The following is a 20,736-nucleotide window of genomic DNA, read 5'->3' as shown; positions in this document are numbered from 1 at the left end:
GGGCAGCGGGGTGGTCCGTCCCCGCCGCCCCGCCCGGCCCGCCGCTCCTCCGCCCGTCCCCGCTTGGCCCGCTAGGCCCCGATCGGTTCCGCTTGGCCGGACTCGCCACATCCCGGGCAGCAGGAGCCCCAGCCCGAGGGTCCGCGCTTGCGGCGGCAGGATGAGGGGCGCGCACTCACGCGCCTATACCCCGGCGCGGACTCCCGAACTGCCCAGAGCGTGGGGAAGTTGTGTGTTCCTGAGAGGCTCCCAAGGTGGAACGCGGCCTGAGGTCTGGGTGGCCGCTTGCCGCCGCCTCCGCTGCCGCCGCCGAGCGCATAAGGGGCGCTGGTGGGGGCGCGCAGGTCGGGAGCCTTCGGGTGACGCCCGGGCTGCGCAGTTGGAAGGGTAGCGGTGCGTAGGTGAGGCCCGGGACTCGAGAACCGTTAGGACTTTGAGGTGCGTCGGGGCCACCGCGTGGTTCGTGGTGCCCACTCCCCACCACTTTAGTAGTCCGGGAACGCCGCCTCTTCGTTGCCGCTTATACCCGGGGGAAAGCGCGTACCACCCAGGAGATGGGAGGGCACAGGTCGGCCAGGGAACACCCACTGGCCCTCAGGCCATGGCCTGCTCCCGCAAAGCGAGTGCGGTGCTGTCGCGGGGGTGCGGTGGGATGGGGGCTGTGTGTGCGAACTCTTGGATTTCTTACTGATTCCCCCGCGGCCTGTGGCGTTCTCTGCTACCCCATGTTCGCGTGGTGGACGTCTGGCAGTCAGTCTGCTCCTGGGAGGCGAGGCTTTGCTGTCACGGTGCAGAGGCGTTGGCCGGCTGAGGTGGCGGGCGGCGTTTAGCGGCGCCGGGCGGCGGCGCCGTGGAGAGGGTGTGCTCCTGGGAGCCAGCCAAGTTGCTCGTATCTACCCCGTGTGCTGTTCTGGGGGCGCCTATGCTGCCGCAGGTTCACAGGACTCAGGGCATTGGTTATGGAGAGCGGGCGGGAGGGGCAGCCGTGTGGTCCGGCCCCACCGCACCGCCCGACCCGCCGCCACGCCTCCCGTCTACCCTTGGCCCGCCATGCCCCGATCGGTTCCGCTGGGCCCGACTCGCCACATCCCGGGCAGCAGGGGCCCCAGCCCGAGGGTCCGCGCTTGCGTCGTGAGAAGGAGGTGCGCGCACGCACGCGCGGATGTCCCGTAGTGGACGCCGGATCGCCCCGCTGCGTGTGAAAGCTGGGCGCTCTTGCAGCGGCTCCCGAGGAAGAAGGCGTTCTGGGGACTGGGCTGCCGCTTATGTTCGCTTTGTCTGCCACCGCCGGGCAGGTAAGGTGGCGCTGGTGGGGGCGTGCAGGTCGGGGAGCCGGCGTGTGGGGCCTGGACTGCACGTTTAGAGAGGCTCATGGGTTGGCAGTGCGTGGGTGAGGCCCCAACCGCGCGGCCAGTCAGGGCCCTGAGGCGAGTGCGGGCGGCCGCCCTGGTTCGTGGTGCCCCCCTCCCCAACGTTAGTAGTCCCTGAACCCCGTTTCTTTGCTGCAGCTTTTACTCGGCTTTGGGGAAGCGAATGCGGGCCCGGGAGCACTTCCGACCGGCCCTCAGGTCATGGCCTGCTCCCGCGAGGCGTTTGCGTTGCTGTCGCGGTCTGCGGTAGGAAGGGGGTTGCGCGTGCGAACTCCTGGATTTGTTACCGATTCCTCGCGGCCTGGGGCGTCCTCTGCTACCCCATGTTCGCGGGGTGCACGACTGGCGGTCAGTCGGCTAGGCTTTGCTGTCAGGGTGCGAGGGCGCGGCGGGCGGTGGCGACGGGCGGCGGCGGACGGCGAGCTGCGGCGGCGACAGCGGGCGGCGAGCTGCGGCGGCGGCCAGCGGCGACTTCGGTCGGCGGCAGCGGGCGTCGAGCTGCCGGCGGCGGCGTTGGGCGGCGAGCTGCGGCGGCGTGGAGAAGGTGTGCTCCTGGGAGCCAGCCAACTTGCTCCTGTCTACCCCGTGTGTTCTGCGGGCGGCCTCTCCTGCCGCAGGTTCCCAGGACTCGGTGTATTGGGTATGGAGACCCGGCCGAAGGGGCAGCGGGGTGTTCCTTCCCCGCCGCAACGCCCGGCCCGCCGCTCCTCCGTCCGTCCCCGTTTGGCCCGCCAGGCCCCATTCGGTTCCGCTCGGCCCCACTCGCCACATCCCGAACAGCAGGAGCCCCAGCCTGAGGGTCCGCGCTTGCGGCGTGAGGAGGGGCACGCACGCACGCGCGGATGTCCCGTCGTGGACGCCGGATCGCCCCGCTGCGTGGGAAAGCTGGGCGCTCCTGCAGCGGCTCCCGAGGAAGAAGGCGTTCTGGGGACTGGGCTGCCGCTTATGTTCGCCTTCTCTGCCAACGCCGGGCAGGTAAGGTGGCGCTGGTGGGGGCGCGCAGGTCGGGAGCTGGCGGGTGAAGCCAGGCCTGCGCAGTTGGAGAGGGTCGCGTGTAGCGGTGCGTAGGTGAGGCCCGGGCCTCGCGACCCGTTAGGACCTTGAGGTGGGTCGGGCCACCGCGTGGTTCGTGGTGCCCACTCCCCACCACATTAGTAGTCCGGGAACGCCGCCTCTTCGTTGCCGCTTATACCTGGGGGGAAGCGGGTGCCCCCCAGGAGATGGGAGGGCACCGGACGGCCAGGGAACACCGACTGGCCCTCAGGCCATGGCCTGTTCCCGCGAGGCGGTTGCGGTGCTGTCTCGTGGATGTGGTGGTGGGATGGGGGCTGCGCGTGCGAACTCCTGGATTAGTTACCGATTCCCCCGCGGTCTGGGGCGGCCTCTGCTTCCCCATGTTCGCGGGGTGCACGTTTGGCGGTCAGTCTGCTCCTGGGAGGCGAGGTTTTGCTGTCAGGTTGCGGTGGCGGCGGTGGACGGAGGCGGGCGGCGTCGGCGTGGAGAGGGTGTGCTCCTGGGAGCCAGCCAACTTGGTCCTATCTACCCCGTGTGTTGTTCTGGGGGCGGTCTCTGCGGCCGCAGTTTCCCCGGACTCGGGGCATTGGGTATGGAGACCCGGCTGGAGGGGCAGCGGGGTGCGCTGTCCCCACAGCCCCGCCCGCCCCGCCGCCACGCAGCCCTTCCCAACTTGGCCCACCAGGCCCCGATCGGTTCCGCTCGGCCCCACTCGCCACATCCCGAGCAGCAGGAGCCCCAGCCCGAGGGTCCGCGCTTCCGGCCTGAGGAGGAGAGGCGCGCACGCACGCGCGGAAGCGCCGGCGCAGATGCCGGATCAGCCTGGAGCCTGGGGAAACTGCGTTCCTGCAGCGGCTCCCGAGGAAGAAGGCGGTCTGGGGACTGGGCCCTGGTTCGTGGTGCCCCCCTCCCTAACGTTAATAGTCCCTGAACCCTGTTTCTTCGCTGCAGCTTGTACCCGCGTTTGGGGAAGCGAATGCAGCCCCGGGAGGGAGAGGGCGCCTGACGGGCCGCGGAGCACTTCCGACCGGCCCTCAGGTCTTGGCCTGCTCCTGTGAGGCAGTGGGATGGGGGCTGCGCGTGCGATCTCCTGGATTAGTTACCGATTCCCCCGCGCCCTGGGGTGGCCTCTGCTTCCCCATGTTCGCGGGGTGCATGTTTGGCGGTCAGTCTGCTCCTGGGAGGCGAGGCTTTGCTGTCAGGGTGCTGGGGCGGTGGTGGTCTGCGTTGGCGAATGGCGGCTGTGGGCGGTGGCGGGGAGAGGGTGTGCTCCTGGGAGCTAGTCGACTTGTTCCTCTGTATCCCGTGTGCTGTTCTGGGGGCGGCCTCTGCTGCTGCAGGTTCCCAGGACACATGTCTTCATGTCAGTCTGTTCCTTGTAGGAGGATGCAGTGAGGTCAAGGGGCAGCATCAGCGGTGGGCAGGGACTTTCCCAGGACCCGGCCCTGGCCCAGGTAGCTAACTCTCTTTTCTTTTGCTTCCTGAGTTGGTGGGTGTAACGGCTTTTGCATTATAGGTTATTTCCAGATGTTGAGCCCAGGTTTCTGTGCTATACAGAAGAACCTTTTTAAAAAATCTTTTATGTGTAGTGGCTAACATTTGTAAATCTCAGACTCCCACCCGATTTCTCTTCTCACCCTCTTTCCCTGGTAACCGTAAGATTGTTTACTAAGTCTGCAAGTCTGTTTGTGTTTCGTAGGTTGAGTTCATAGTGTCTTTTGTTTTCGATTGCACATATGAGTGATACGGTATTTTTCTTTCTCTTTCTGGCTCATTTCACTTAGAATGATGATCTCTAGGTCCATCCATGTTGCTGCAAATGGCATTTTTACCTTTTCTATGGCAGAGTAGTATTCCATTGTATAAATACACTGCAGCTTTTTTATCCAGTTGTGTGTTGCTTCATTTAAGTTGCTTCCATGTGTTGGTTATTGAGTATGTAGTGGTGCCGTGAATACTGGGGTGGAGCTATCTTTTCGGATTGGAGTTCCATCTGGATATATACCCAGAAGTGAGATTGCTGGATCACAGGGTAAGTGTATTTTTAGTTTTATGGGGAATTTCCAAACTGTTCTCCCTAATGGCTACACCAAACTACATTCCCACCAGCAGTGTAAGAGGGTTCTCTTTTCTCCACACCCTCTCCAGCATTTAGATTTATGAACTTTTGAGTGATGGCCATTCTGACTGGTGTGAGCTGCTAGTTCACTGTAGTTTTGATTTGCGTTTCTCTGGTAATTAGTGATATTCAGCATTTTTTCATGTGCCTGTTGGCCATTTGTAGTCTTCATTGGAGAAATGCTTGTTTAGGTCTTCTGCCCGTGTTTTGATTGGGTTGTTTGTTTTTGTTACTAAGTTTTGTGAGCTGTTTATATATTCTGGAAATGAAGTCTTTGTCAGTTGAATCATTTACAAATATTTTCTCCCATTCTGTAGGTTTTCATTGAGTTTTGCTTATGGTTTCCTTTGCTGTGCAAAAGCTGATAAATTCAGTTTGGTCCCATTTGTGTGTTTATTTTTGCTGTTATTTTTATTGGTTGGGTAGACTGCCCTAGGAGAACATTGCTGAGATGTATGTCAGGTGATGTTTTGCCTATGTTTTCTTCTAAGAGTGTTTTGTCTTACGTTTAAGTTTTTAAGCCATTTTGAATTTGTGTGTGTGGTGTGAGGGAGTAGTCTAATTTCATTGATTTACATGCAGCTGTCCAGTTTTCCCTACACCATTTGCTGAAGAGACTGTCCTTACTCCATTGTATGTTCTGGCCTCCTTTGTCAAAGATTAATTGACCAAAAGTTTGTGGGTTTATATCTGGGCTCTCTGTGCTGTTCCATTGATCCATATGTCTGTTCTTGCTTCAATACCATGCTGTTTTGACTGTAGGCCTGTAGTGTTGTGTGCAGGCTGGGAGGGTTATTCCTCCAGCTTCATTTGTTTTTCCTTAGTAATGCTTTGGTAATTCTGGTCTTTTGTGATTCCGTGTAAGTTTTAGGATAATTTGTTGTAATTCTTTGAAAAATGTCCTGGGTAAGTTGATGGGGATCACATTAAATCTGTAGATTGGTTTGTGCAGTGTGGCCATTTTAACAATATTAATTCTTCCAATGCAAGAACATGGGATGTCTTTCCATTTCTTTAAGTCCTGTGAAATTTCCTTAGTCAGTGTTTTGTAGGTCTCCACATAGGTCTTTCACTTCTTTGGTCGGATATATTCCTAAATATTTTATTTTTTTAGATGCAGTTTTAAAAGGGGTTATTACTTTCATGTAAAGATACGCCACTCATTTCTGTATGTTGATGTTGTGTCCTGCTACCTTGCTGAATTCTTTCATTAGCTCTTAACAGTTTTTGTGCGGAGCCTTTAGGGTTTTCTGTATATAGTGTCATGTCACGTAATGATACGTAATGACAGTTTTACCTCTTCTCTTCCAACTTGGATTCCTTTTCTTTCTTTTTGTTGTCTAACTGCTGTGGCCAGCAGTTTCAATACTGTATTGACTAGAGGTGGTGAGAGTGGGCATCCCTGTCTTCTTCCAGATAGTAGTGGAAAGGCTTTCAGCTTCTCACCGTAGAGTATTATGCTGGCTGTGGGTTTCTTATAAATAGCTTTAATTATATTGATATATGTTTCCTCTGTACCCACTTTGGTAAGACCATGGGCTCAGTGCAGTCATGGGGCTGGGAGGACGGTAGCAGCAGTGGCTGCGGTGGTGGGAGGAGGGCGGCTGCCCCTTGTGAGCCAGTCATTTGCTCCTGTCTCCCCTATGGCCTGGCCTGGAGGCAGCCTCTGCTTCCCCAGGTTCACTGGACCCATGTCTTTAGGTCAGTCTGCTCCCAGGAGGCTGCCGTGATGTGGTCACGGGGCAGGACTGTGGTGTTGGGAGTGAGGCTGCCCTATGCAAGCCCTTGGATTTACTCCCATCTCCCACGTGGCCTGGCCTGAGGGTGGCCTCGGCTGCCCCAGGTTCCGCTGTAGGTTTGTCCCGAGGCCAGCCAGCTCCCAAGAGAGGGGCGTGGTGCAGTCAGGGAGCAGGGGACAGCTGGGGGAGGGGGCCTGCCTTGTAGGAGCTGGCCTCTTTGCTCCAGTCTTCCTTCTGGCCTGGCTGGGGGGTGGCCTCTGCCACCCCAGGTCGCAGGACACACGTGTCCCAGTCTGCCTGCTCCTGGGAAGCGGGCGTGTCATAGTAGACATGGGGGGCGGGGATTCTGCCCTGGAAAATTTTGACAAGACAAATATTTTTGCCTTTACCACTGGCTAAAAGAAAAAAGAGGGAAAAATAGGAAATAAAGAATGAAAAAAATGGAAAGGAAAGAAAGAAAAGAAAGTTTTGTCATACAGATCTATTTGCAATATAAACTAGATATTTTATACTTATTATATTTCTAGTTTGTAGTTTATGTTATAAGCTAATAGTAGCAATTTACCAGAGGTAAGAGAATATGTAAATTTATTCTTGTACCTTCACATTGTGGAATAATATAAAGTGGAAAAGATAAGTCAAAGGTTGCTCTGGTGATAGGAATCAAGGTTAGTATCAATTAGTAATGTTTTTTACAAACTATAAGAAGGGAAAAAACTAAGCAATAAACTGTTTTTTTAGGCATTTATGTCATTTTTTCTCTCTCATGGCTTTTGGAACTTATACAGTATTATGTATTTACCACACGTATTTAATTTACTAAGGTCTTAAGTTGAAAAGTATTTTGATCTTTGTTCCAAGCAAGAAAGGGAATTTAGAGTCCTTCAGTTTTGATCTTCCTTTTCCTGGCTAATATATCATTATTGTTAAATATGTTATTTTACTTTTTTAATCCCAACATACTGAACATACTGTGTTTTATGTACATACATACTGTTTATTTAGATTTACCTATAAGTTTTCATTCCTGTCTGGGGTCATTGATTTTCCTGAAGCACATCTTTTAGTATGTCCTATACATGTTCAAATATAGAGATCTTCTGATGATAAACTCTTGATTATATTTATCTATAAATACTTGCCTTTTACTCTCAATGTTGAATAATTTTATAAGATACAAAATTCTAAGTTTATCAGTATTTTCCCTCATTCCTTTGTAAACGCTGTTCCAATGTCCATTAGCCTTCATTGCTGTTGAGAAGTGTGCTTTCATCTTAGAATCTCTTCCAATTTGGTGTTCTGTATTTTGTCTGTGGTTCCTGTGAACATCCTTTCTCTTTGGAATGCTGTAGTTTCACCATGTAATGACTTGTTCTGGACTTGTCCTTACCTTCTTGGGATATTTTATGTATTGCAGACTTTAGAAGCATGCCCTCCTTTTTAAATGAGTTTTAGAAATACCTGAACTGCTATCTCTTTAAATATTTTCTCTAATCTGTTGTCTAAATGTAATCCTGTCTGTGATCCCAACCAGAGAAGTTTTGTAACTTTCTTCTGTCCCACAGATCCTATCTTTTAATTCTTTAATTTTCTCAGTTTTGTCTAATCTGTGGCTTCACCCATCAATGTAACTTTCATTATAATTTTATTTTTATTTTCTGTAAGTTCGATTTTTTAATGTTTGCTTATTTCTCCTAATTACTCACTGATCTATAAGTTTGTAATTTCGTTTTGTTTTTAGACACTTTTTTTTTTTGCTTAGCCATCTTTCAGTCTACGTATTCTCACTGTAACAATTTCACCAGCTAGAAACCGTGGGAGCTTAAATGTATTTTTTATTTCTTTTATTTTGACATAGATTGTCTTTCCTTTCCCATATGTTTGTTGATAATGTATATGAGGTCAAGATCAATTTCACCCTATGGCAACCTGAAGTGTCTACATTAGTGACTGTTTTCTGCAAAAGTAGCTTGCTTCTTTTCTACTGGGAAGAGGCAGAACGTAGCTCATTTCAGGGCAACCACCACCTCTAAGGGGCTTCATTTCTGAGTCAGTCTACAGATCAGGTATTCTTCTTAGTTATTTGATAACACAACACACAAACACACACTGTCGTGGCGGGTTCCTAGGTGGCCAGGCCAGCTCTGCTGCGTGCTTGGCTCTCCAGCCGTGGGCTTCTAACATGGACACTTTTAACTCTCCCGTCCCTCTTCCCTCTGCCCCAGGGCTAATGAAGACGGTCCCTGCACCCACCTGGGCTGAGCCCAGGCCATGCACACAGCCCACCGCCTGCAGTCTATCACTCAAGTAGGCCCCCTGGCCGCTGCAAGTCTGCGTGCCCAGTACCTCTGCCCTAGGGATCCAGATCACAATCCGGGCCATCAACCACACAAGCCCACAGGCCAGTGGCGGGCAGCCCGGGTCCACCCTGACCTGCTGGCTGAGACGAGTCACAGGGCGCCGGGGTCAGGGCGCCCGGGTGGGAATTGGAACCGCCTCCAGCCCAGCCTGCAGAGCCCTGTGGCCTCGGACACTAGCTGTGCAGCCACACACTAGGCCTGCTCCCGCGTAGGCTGGTGGCAGTCACTATGGTGACCCTAACCCAGACTTCCCTGCCCCATCCACGGGGTGAGTTGTGAGGGGGTCAGCACTTGGATCGAGGGAGGAATCCCGCGGTGGGGGGGGCAGGCTGAGGGGTATGGGGCCAGTCAGAGTGGAATTGGCTTAGCTGAGGGGTGAGGGGAACCATCTCTGGATGTTGCGGGTCCTGCAGTGAGGCATGAGGCGTGAGCTTGGGGTGTGGGGGCCATAGCGAGGTGGTGTGGGGGCGGAGACTTCCGTGTGAGGAGGAGCCTCCTCTTGGGGGTCACGTCGGAGACTGGGCCTGACCGGCGGTGTTGGGGGGCAGTAACGGGGAGGGGGAGGCGAGTAGGGGGAGTGGGGCTGGGGTTTGTGGCCTGGCCCGGGGCCGGTGGTGGTTCCGGTTGAGTGCAGTGACCTGGTCTGCGGCGGACTCGGGCATTGGGTATGGAGACCGGGCCGGAGGGGCAGCGGGGTGGGCCGTCCCCGCCCCCCCCCGCCCCCCCCCCGCTTGGCCCGCCAGGCCCCGATCGGTTCCGCTCGTCCCTACTCGCCACATCCCGAGCAGCAGGAGCCCCAGCCCGAGGGCCCGCGCTTGCGGCGGGAGGAGGAGGGGCGCGCACGCACGCGCGGATGCGCCGGCGCGGACGCCGGATCGGCCCAGTGCGTGGGAAAGCTGGGCGCTCCTGCAGCGGCTCCCGAGGAGGAAGGCGGTCTGGGGACTGGGCTGCCGCTTGCTGTCGTCTCCGCTGCTGCCGCCGGGCAGGTAAGGGGGCGCTGGTGGGGGCGTGCAAGTCCGGGAGCCAGCGGGTAGGGCCTGGGCTGCGTGGTTGGAGAGGCTGACGGGTTGGGGGTGCGTGGGTGAGGCCCCAACCGCGTGGCCAGTCAGGACCCTGAGGCGAGTTCGTGTGGCCGCCGAGGTTCGTGGTGCCCCCCTCCCCAACGTTAGTAGTCCCTGAACCCCGTTTCTTCGCTTCGTTTCTTGGTTATAGAGAAGGACACGGAGACGGTGGAGTAGAAGGACACAGAGCACATTCACATTACATCTACATGTGGAGCATATCTCACTGGAGAAAAATGGAGACTGGCAGAGAGACTCCTGCACAGCCAAGGCGCTGAAGATAGGTCCACGAGGAGTCACGAAGGGATGGAAGAGAGGTTCTCGATTTGGAACGCAGCCTCGAGGAGGGGACCCGGGACAGGGAGACACGTCATGGCCCGGAGGTCTTCCCTGGGGCGTGGGCAGCTTGAGAGCGTTAGTAATAAGAATGCTAACCAAGTTAGGGAAAAGAAGAGATGAAAACAGTTTGAAGCTTTACAGGGACCTGGAAAATATAAAAAGAGAACCCCTCACCAGAGGGCTACAGTAGCTAAAACTTAAAACACTGGAAGGGGCGAACAGGAGACTAGGTGACACCGGAGACCCCACGTGACCTGGAAGACAGAACCATGGGAATTACCCAGTCAGAACTACAAAAGGAAAAACAACTTTTTTTTTTTTAAAATTGAGAGCAGTTTAAGGAATCTATGGAACTACATCAACTGTCCTAACATTGGCATGTTCGGGCTCCCAGAAGCAGAAGAGAGAGAGAAAAATGTTGAAATCGTACTTAATGAAATTATGGCAAAAACTCAACAATCATGAAGAAAGAGAGACATTTCCAGGCGTAGGAATCACACAGTCCCTAGCAAACTGAACCCAGAGAGACCCACACCAAGACACGTCACAATTAAATTGGCAAAAGTTAAGGATAAAGAGAGAATTCTGAAGACAGAAAGAGAACAACAGAGTCACGTACAAGGAACTGCCACAAAGGTAGCAGTTGATTTTTCTGCAGAAACTCTGCAGACCAGATGGGAGAGGCATGATCTATACAAATGCTAAATGGAAAAAACCTACAACCTAGGGGATGTCACCCTGGAAGATTGTCGTTTAGACCTAAAGGAGAGACAAGAACTTCTCAGGCAAGGAAACCCTGGAGCAGTTCATCAACCCTCAGAGACATGTCAAAGGTCTTCCTGGAGGGGAACACACAGGCTATTGCAAGACGCAAGAATTTACAGCAAAGGCAAATCCCACTAAGAGGCAAATTAAAGCCTGAGGGTCATCAACTAAATAAGCAAAAGATTAAAAGATAAAATACATAAAATTAACTGTGACTGCAGTAAACAGCAGTTCACAGGAAGAAGTAAAATATAACATCAAAAAAAAAAACGGGGGTGGGTCACAGAGGAAACAAACAAAAAAAATCAGACACGTGAAAAGCTGCTCACATTCCTAATCATTAGGGAAATGTAAATCAAAACCAAAATGAGACGTCACCACGAAGACTACAAATAAGAAATATTGGTGAAGAGATGGGGTAAACGGAACCCTTGTCGCTGTTAGCAGGAGTGCAAATTGGTGCAGCCTCTGGGGAAAACAGTAAGGAAAATCCTCAGAAAAACTAAAGATAGAGCTATCACACGGTCCAGCAATTGCACTCCCGCGTATACATCCGAAGGAAACAAAAACAAGAATTTGAAAAGATACATGCACCCCAAGGTACATAACAACTGTATGAACAAGAGTCAGCATACGGAAGCAACACGAGTGTCTGTCGGCAGGAAAATGGATAAAGGTGGTACGATGTATAAACACGACGGAATAATGCTCAGCCGTGCAGAAGAATGATTTCTGCCGTTTGTGACATTGGTGGTTCTCTACAGTATGAGGCTTAGTGAAGTAAGTCAGACAAAGGCAAATGCTCTAGGATATCACTTGTATGTGGAATCTAACAATGAATAGAAGTGAATAAATGTAACAACAGGAAAACAGACACACCGATAGACAGATCAAATTAGTGGTTACCCGTGTGGAGAGGAGAGGGGGAAGGGGCTACGTAAGGACAGGGAATTAAGAAATACCAACTACTATGTATAAAATACATAGGCTACTAGGACTATTGCACAGCACAGGGAGTATAGTCAGTGCTTCTAATAACTTCAACTGGAATGTAGTCTCTAAAAGTATTGAATCACCATTTTGTATGTTGTCCACCTGAAACTAATATAACATTGTCAATGAAGTGTATTTAACTTAAATGTATGTATATACACAAATTCATATCAAAATAAGAAACCATCTTCACATTCCACCCACCACACTGGGGATCAATCATGCTTCTCTGTGGGGCGTGACTCCGAGACATTGGGCCAAGAAGAGGACTCAGGTTACGAAAATGGACGTGGCTCCTGCCCCGAGACACACGAGGTCTTGGGACGCTGGTCCAGACTGCGTTCTTTCTCTGAAACTACCTTACGTTACAGAAGGCTCATTTGCTGTCCATGAGGCCTTTTCCACATCAGACAATGACTGAGCCCTGTGTGAACCCAAGGCCTTCCAGGCCGCTGTCCGTGGTCCTGACTCAGACTAGCCGGCTGTTTCAGCTACTGTCCATGGTTCTGCTTCTGCTGCTCTGCACGGGGTAATGATATTTTTAGATTAAACAGACTTTGCCCTTTTAGGGTAGTTTTAGGCTAACAGATATGTTGAGCAGAAAGTCCACAGGGTCCCACAAATTCCAGTGCCCCACACATACGCCCAGTTTCACCTATTATGAATATCTTGCTCCAGTGTGCTACATTTGTCAGAAATGATGACCCAGGTTAATACCTTATGATTAACTGAAGTCCATAGGCAACACCATGGCTCACTATTATCTGCACAATTCTATGAGTTTTGACAAATGCATGATGCCATTTGCATCCAGAGGCCCCGAGGCTGCTGTCCATGGAACTGCCTTGATCAGGTACACTGTTCAGGCTGCTGCCCATCGGTCCACCATTTCAGTAACACAAAGTACAACTTCACTGCCTTGAAGACCCTCTGTACCTCACCTCCTCATTTCCCACCCCTCCCACACAAACTCCTGGCAGCCACTCATCTCATTGTCTCCATAGATGAGCTCCTTCAAATACCGTGTAGTAGGAATCTCACAGAGAGTATAACCTCCTCTGGTTGGCTCCTTTCACTAAGCGATGCGCATTTTCATTTCCCCATGTCCTTTTGTGGCTCAATGGCTCATTTCTTCTTCTTTTTTAATGGTCATTTCTTACTTTGGGGGACTATGGGAGGGTAATTCATTTTTCTGAATGGAGATACTGGGGATTGAACCAAGGACCTCATGCATGCTAAGCACACGCTCTATCATTGATCAATACTCTCCCCCCATTTCTTCTGCTATTAACATCTTTTTTAAACAGCTTTATTGAGATGCAATTGATACACAAAATAAATGCATATATTTAAGGTACATCTGAGTTTGCACATATGCAGACACCTGTGAAACCATCATTAATGTCAAGGTAGTAAATATATCCATTCCTCTAAAAGTTTCCTTGTGCTTTGGGTTTATTGGGATGGGGGGAGGAGCACATGTCTGTGAAGAACATTTATCACGAAATCTACTCTCTTAACGAATATCTGGGTGCATAATGCAGTGTTGTAAACTGTAGGCACAACGTTACACACAGAGCCTCGGAATAGAACTCATTTTGCATAACTGAAAATTTATACCTATTGAATCACAGCAGAATCAAAGAATATCGCCACAAAAAATCAATGAAGCACAAAAGAAAGAAGCAAGAAGGAATAGAGGAACAATTTAACTACAAGACAGACAGAGAACTATTAAAAACAACAGTGATAATAGGCCTTTCCCTGCCACAATTCCCTTAAATGTAAATGGATTAAATTATCAGAGCAAAAGATATAGAGTGGCTGAGTGGATGACAAGCAAGGTCCAAATCTGTGCCATCACAAGGGACTCACTTTAGGTTTAAGGACACATGTAAGCTGGTCATGAAGGGATGGAAAAAGGTACTCCATGAAAAAGGCAAACGAAAGGAAGCAAGGATGGGTACACTTGGACAAAATAGACTTGAAGGTAAAAACAGTCATAAGAGACCCAGAAGGACGCTATACAATGATGAAAAAATCAATTCTTCACAAACGGCTTCGTCCTTTTTATTCTGAAATCCTATTCCACTGTCTGGATGCATCCACTCACCTACTGAGGGACATCCTGTGCACATCCACGTTTGAATTAAGCTATGAATAAAGCATCTGTAGACATTTATAAACCATAAACATCGCTGCACAGATTTGGGGTGGACATGAGTTTTCAGCCCATTTGAACAGGTGAGTGTCTAGGAATGCAGTTGCTGGGTTGTATGGCAAGATTAGGTTTAGATTTTGGAGAAACTGCCGAGCTCTCCTGCAGATGGGCTTTTCCGTTTTGCACCCACCCGCAGCGGAGGAGGCCTCCTGCTGCCCCACACCCTCACCAGCGCTGGGAGGTGCCGGGTTTCGTTGTTGCTTCTGGACGTCTACCGTTCTAACAGATGCGTGGTGGTCTTACTCGTTTTCAGTTACAGTCTCCAACGACGTAGGATGTGGAGGAAACTTGTGCTTCCTTCTCTGCATCTGTGAGTCTTCTTAGGTGAGAGGTCTGTCCAGGGCTTTTAGTCATTTTTAACTGGGTTGTTTGTTTCCTTGTTGCTGACTTTTAACAGTTCTCTGCATATTTCGGACACGAGTCCTTTATCAGATATGAGGTTTGCAAATGTGTGATTCTCCCGGTCTCTGGCCTGCCTTTCATTCTCTTGACAGTGTCTTCCACAGGCAGGCATTTTCCACTTCAGTTAAGTTCCACTAACTATGTTTCCTTTTCACAAAGTGCGCTTTTTGATTGTACCTACAAACTCACTGCCAAAATCATCCCTCCAGTTGGTGCTCCTGACCGGCTGATCTACACGTGCCCAGGAAGAAGGCCTGTCAGAGACTGCCCGAGGGTGGAGCAGTGAGGCGGGTGGCTCCCACAGTCTGAGGGAGGTACAGAGCGCCCCACCTGCGGAGAGGCTGGGGCCAGCCTCCCGGAGCTCATTCCAGAGGGAACCACAGGCCGTGGGCTGTCGGGATCATCTGAGCTGACCATGCCAAGCCTCCCGTTCAGGATGACAGCCCACACCAGCCACTGGGGTAGGCACTGCAGGGAGAGGCTGCCCCCACCTGAGCCTCTTCAGTGCCTCTAGAACATTCTGTCACGTGGAGTCAGATGGAGCCGAGTTCCCATGGTGCTGTAAAGTGGACTTGGGGGTGAAGTGTCACAAGACCCCTGGGTTGCTGTGCAGCCCACACCTCTAGGGATGACTGTGGTGAACATGGAAGGTACTGGTCCCAGGCTCCTGAGAGAAGCCAGCCCACGGGGGACACGTCCTGTGGCGAACACGTCCTGTGGCGCACTGTGCAGGGCTGGGAGCCTGAAGGATTCCACCTACCTGGCTCAGACACCCCCACTCTGCCCAAAAGGCCAGGACAGCCTGAAGCTGTTCTGGGATCCAAGGGTGGTGACTGAGGCCTGGAAGCTGGGTCAGAACACACCACTTTTTCTTCTGTTGCCAAAAGAAATGGGAGGTTCAGAGCAGTAATGCTTGTCCAGGGCATCCAGGGGGTTAGGGGAGTAAGCTGCAGGCGTGGCATCTGGTTCAAGGAAATGTCTCAAGCTACGCGAGGGGCCCTTCAGTTAGGGACAGCTGGGCCTCTGTGTCTGTGGGAGATTGAACCCAGGGCTCCCTCAGACACCAAAACCCGCTGATGCTCAAGCCTCTTCTGTCAAGCGGTGTAGTGTGTGCACGTACATCCTCCAGGCACGTTCTCCAGTAAGGGTTACTCCTCCCTAGGCTACTTATGACCCCTAATGCAACGTCAGTGCGATGTGAATAGTTGCCAGTGTGTGGCCAATTCCAGTTGCTTTAGGGAATATTCTGGGATTTTGGGGGGGGGGGTTACATATTTTTAACTCACGGATGGATGCTTGGATGCGGATATGGCAGAGTCGGATGGCCAAATGCACTCATTTTTATTAGCACAAGATATCAGCCTTTGAAAAGGTTTCTGTTCTTTTTTTAAAAAAAAAAATTTTTATTGAGTTATAGTCATTTAACAATGTTGTGCCAAATTCCAGGGTACAGCACAGTTTTCCAGTTATACACGAACATACATATATTCATTGTCACATTTTTTTTCACTGTGAGCCACCACAAGATCTTGTATATATTTCCCTGTGCTACACAGTATAGTCTTGTTTATCTAGTCTACATATGCCTGTCAGTGTCTCCAGATTTTGAAATCACACTCTGTCCCTTCCCACCCCCTCCCCACTGGCAACCACAAGTTTGTATTCTATGTCGATGAGTCTGTTTCTGTTTTGTATTTATGTTCTTTTATTTTTAGATTCCATGTATGAGTGATCTCATATGGTATTTTTTTTTTTCTCTTTCTGACTTACTTCACTTAGAATGACATTCTCCGGGAACATCCATGTTGCTGCAAATGGCGTTATGTTGTCGTTTTTAATGGCTGACTAGTGTTCCATTGTATAAATATACCACATCTTCTTTATCCAGTCATCTGTTGATGCACACGAAAAGGTTTCTATTCTTAATCAAATTCCCCTAAGCCCCACCACGTCCAAGGCAGGCCCCAAGTTCTATGCTGATGAGCACAGGCCTCTGTCCAGTGTTACCGAGCTGGCCTCAGACTGGATGCATCGCCTGGTGGTCACTTCAGATTTACGGCCCCCACTGCCCATCCCAGGATCCGCACATGCACCCAATGGCCTGCAGAAGCCAGTCGGAGGTGGGCAGAGGGGACCAGGGGGTACTGCACATCTGTGCTGGGAGGACCGTGGTGCACTGCAGAACTGTGCTGGGAGGACAAGGATGCGCTGCAGAACTGTGATGGAGGAGGCACTGCAGATCTGTCCTGGGAGGACCAGGGTGCACTGGAAATCATCCACAGGAGCCAGTACAGGGAGCCGCCTGCTCCCTACACACCAGACTTCCACAAAGTCTGACCTCTATTGTCGGAGGACACATGGAGGGCCAGCGTCACGGGTGGTTAAAGAATTTATCAAAGGCCAGGAGGAGTTCAAGAACAAAGGAAAGTTTAACAGTTACGCTGCTACAGTGGGCCGCACAGACGACAGGTGCCCGCGTGTCCACCGAGTGGGAACGTGCAGGGTCTTTTAAGAGGAAGGGGCTGTGAACACAAAGGGACTAGGGAACAGCCTTCTGACTGTCTGTAAGTGAGGTGAGAGGCTTTGGTTCTTGGGGGGATAGTGGATTTATGACTCCCGTAAGATGGAGACGTGGGCTGACGCCAGCAAGACCGTGGGACTCATGACTGATCAGGGGAGACGGGCTGAGCCACGTCGGCCTGAGCTGCGGTGAGGCTGGTCGTTTCCCAGGGCTGTCAATTCTGCCAAGGCAGACACCCGCCAGGAGTTTATCTTCTGAGGAGGAGCAGGCAGGCGCCGAAGGGCTGGAGGTTTGGGGGCACAGGGCCTCGGCAGGCACCAGCTGCCACTGGCTCCGTGACCGGCAACAGCTCAGAAAGCCACGCAGTCTGCACAGCCCTCCTGTCGCCAGCCAGGAGGGGACCAGTGATGACCACGCCCATCATTTTGTCCCTGCGTCCGACTTAGGACCCACAGGGGGAAGCCGGACGTGCCCCCAGCCGTCACAGGGCCCCCTTCTCGCCCCTCGTCCCGTTTCTCCAGGTTCACAGCCCCCATCAGGCACCCCTGAGCTCTCCCTTTTTCCACAAAGAAGCTGTCCATACACAGAAAATATTTTAACACATTAACATATACATCGTGTACTACGCATACCTGTAGTACGTGTGTCTGTCGCAGACCTGCATGTGTGTGCAGTAACACCCAGCAGCACTCACACACGATACAAGCACCGAGCTCCCCCGGCCCCTCCCTGCCTGGAGGCCTTGCAGAGCCCGGGGACGGGCGCAGACTCCCTGGCTGCAGCAGCTCCGAGAACCCAGCCTTTGCCTGTCCTATTAGAGTGCCCGCCACACCCTCACCAGGGAAGGGAGAGGTGCCCACCAGGGCTAGGAGGACAGGAGGGCTCAAGTTAAGGCCTGGTACCCTGGTCTGCAGTGGGCCATGTTGGCAGCATCCCTGTGGGAGGCAGGGAACAGGTGACCACCAGGACTCCCACTGCCCCCTGGGGTCCCTGGCACCAGTTGCCCCACCCCACACACCCAATGAGGCGCCTCTGCTGCGCCTGGACTCCCCCAGGTCATCTGAGACAGCACCCACCCAGAGAAACGGGAACTTCAGGAAGCAGGCGGTGCCACCGGTTTCAGTCCCGTTCTTAGTGTTCGCAGGGTGGTGGTTAGGGGGTTCACACTCCAGGTCCACAACTGAATTCCTAGGAAGTTCAGCTACCACTTCCTAGAAAGTGGGGCTGCGGACAAAGCGCCCAGCCTGGAGGAGCACAGGTGCCTGGGACAGAGCAGGGAAGGGGAAGGGGTGCCCAGGGGACCCAGGCTGCACGGGAGCCACCTCCACAGCTTCCGCCTTCAGTGAGTGGGGTCCAGGAGGGACAGGGACAGATGAAGCGCAGGGGGGCAATGAAGGGGAGACCCCACCTCAGGGAAGGGACCCCACAGAGGGTCCAGGAGGACAGGGACAATCATAGTGCAGGGGGGCAATAAAGGGGACCCCCCCACCTCAGGGACAGGAGCCCACAGGGGGACCATGAGGACAGGGACAGACAGAGTGCAGGGGGGCAACGAAGGGGAGACCCCACCTCAAGGACTGGTCCCCACAGAGGTGCAGGAGGGACACGGACAGACAGAGTGCAGGGAGGCAGTGAATGGGAGACCCCACATCAGGGACGGGTCCCCACAGAGGGTCCGGAAGGTCATTTACAGATAGAGTGCAGGGGGGCAATTAAGGGAAGACCCTATCTTAGAGACGAGACCCCACAGGGGGTCCAGGAAGACAGGGACAAGCAGAGTGCAGTGGGGCCATGTAGGGGAGACCCCACCTCAGGGGCGGTACCCCACAGACGGTCCAGGATGACAGGGACAATCACAGTCCAGGGGGGCAGTGAAAGGGAAACCTCACCTCAGCTACGGGAGCCCAAACAGTGTCCAGGAGGAAAGAGACGGATAGACTGCAAGGGGGCAATGAAAAGGAGATCCAACCTTAGGGACACCACAGAGGGTCCAGGAAGACTGGGACAGACGGAATGCAGGGGGGCAATGAAGGGGAGACCCCACATCAAGGATGGGAACCCACAGAGGGTCTAGGAGGGACAGGGACAGACAGAGTGCAGGGGGGCAACGAATGGGACACCCCAACTCAGGGACACCACAGAGGGTCCAGGAGGGACAGGGACAAACAGAGTGCAGTGTGGCATTGAAGGGGAAACCCCAACTGAGGGTCACCACAGAGGGTCCAGGAGGGACAGGGGCAGACAGAGTGCAGGAGGCAATGAACGGGAGACCCCACCTCAGGGACGGGACCCCAAAGAGTTTCCAGGAGGATAGGGACAGGCAGTGTGCAGGGGTCAATGAAGGGGAGACCCCAACTCAGGGACCCCACAGAGGGTCCAGAATGGACAGCGACAGCTGGATTGAAGGGGGGCAATGAAAAGAGACCCCACCTCAGGGATGGAACCGCACAGAGGGTCTGCTAGGGACAGGGACAGAGTTCAGGATGTAATGAAAGGGAGACCCCAACCTCAGGGATGGGACCCCACAGAGGGTCCAGGAGGGACTGGGACAGATAGAGTGCAGGGAGGCATGAAGAGGAGACCCCATCTCAGGTACAGGACCCCACAGAGGGTCTAGGAGGATAGGGACAGACAGAGTGCAAGGGGGCATTGAACGTGAGACCCCACCTCAGGGACAGGACCCCACAGAGGTTCAAGGAGGGACAGGGAAAGAGTGAAGGGTGTAATGAAAGGGAGACCCCCACCTCATTGATGGGACCCCACAGAGGGTCCAAGAGGAAGAGGGACAGACAGAGTGCAGGGGGGCAATAAAGGGGAGAACCCACCTCAAGGACCCCTCATGGGGTCCAGGAGGGTCAGGGACAGGTAGAGTGCAGGGGGCAATGAAGGAGAGACCCCACCTGAGGGACGGGATCCCATAGAAGGTCCATAATGACAGGGACAGACCGAGTGCATGGGGGCATTTAAGGGGAGACCCCACGCAGGGATTGGACCCCACAGAGGGTCCAGTAGGGACAGGGACAGGGTGCAGTGGGGCAATTAACGGGAGACCCCAGCTCAGGGATGGGACCCCACAGAGGGTCCAGGAGGAATCGGGATAGACAGAGTGCAGGAGGACGATGAAAGGGAGACCACCACCTCATGGAATGGACCCCACAGAAAACCAGGTTTGACAGGGACAGAGAGAGTGCAGGGGGGCAATGAAAGGGAGACCCAACCTCAGGGACCCAACCCTGAGGTGGGTTCTCCCCTTTATTCCCCCCCCCCGGCACTGTGTCTGTCCCTGTCCTTTGGACATTCTGTGGTGTCCTGTCCCTGAAGAGGGGTCTCCGCTTCATTGCAACTTGCGCTCTGTCTGTCCCTGTCCCTCCTGGACCATCTGTGGTGTCCCTGAGTGGGGGTCTCCCTTAATGCCTCCCACAGAGGGTCCAGGAGGGACAGGGACAGAGAGTTCAGAGGGGCAATGAAGCGGAGACCCCACCTCAGGTATGGGACCCCACAGAGTGTCCAGGAGGGATAGGGACAGAGTGCAGGGGGGCAATGAAAGGTAGAAGCCCATCTCATGAGGTCCCTGCTGGATCTAAAATTCTAGATCTCCTGCTGTACTCACTATAATTTCCCCTTCTGTCTTGATAGACTACCTCATCTGCACTTTCAATCTGTCAAGGGACACTTATTCTGAGTTGCCAAAGGCTTCTGCACCAGGTGAGGCTGGGAGGAGGCAGCAAGTAAACAATTATAATACAAGCATGACAAATGCTCTGACAGGAATTACATACAGAACATGTGGGATCATTGAAGAGGAGAAGTCTAAATCAGTCCAGGAGGTAAC

The 20,736-nt window shown here is 52.9% G+C and overlaps 1 protein-coding gene and 1 pseudogene across 1 annotated transcript in view; one reads left to right on the top strand and one right to left on the bottom strand.

Moving 5' to 3' along the window:
• The window catches only part of LOC141574264 (immunoglobulin heavy constant gamma 1-like), a 460,833-nt pseudogene that overhangs the window by 24,918 nt on the left and 415,179 nt on the right, over positions 1 to 20,736 (bottom strand).
• The window catches only part of LOC141574288 (uncharacterized), a 33,531-nt gene continuing 13,957 nt past the window's right edge, over positions 1,163 to 20,736 (top strand). The window contains exons 1-5 of the mRNA XM_074349056.1: positions 1,163 to 1,309; positions 1,509 to 2,345; positions 3,070 to 3,276; positions 3,767 to 3,838; positions 20,541 to 20,609. Of these exons, the coding sequence (XP_074205157.1) occupies positions 1,163 to 1,309; positions 1,509 to 2,345; positions 3,070 to 3,276; positions 3,767 to 3,838; positions 20,541 to 20,609 (1,332 nt within the window). The remainder of the gene's footprint in view (positions 1,310 to 1,508; positions 2,346 to 3,069; positions 3,277 to 3,766; positions 3,839 to 20,540; positions 20,610 to 20,736) is intronic.

Source organism: Camelus bactrianus, chromosome 20 (genome assembly GCF_048773025.1).
Source record: "Camelus bactrianus isolate YW-2024 breed Bactrian camel chromosome 20, ASM4877302v1, whole genome shotgun sequence".
Classification (NCBI taxonomy): Eukaryota; Metazoa; Chordata; class Mammalia; order Artiodactyla; family Camelidae; genus Camelus; species Camelus bactrianus.
The sequence above is the reverse complement of the archived record's forward strand: the minus strand, read 5'-3'. Positions and strand labels throughout refer to the sequence as shown.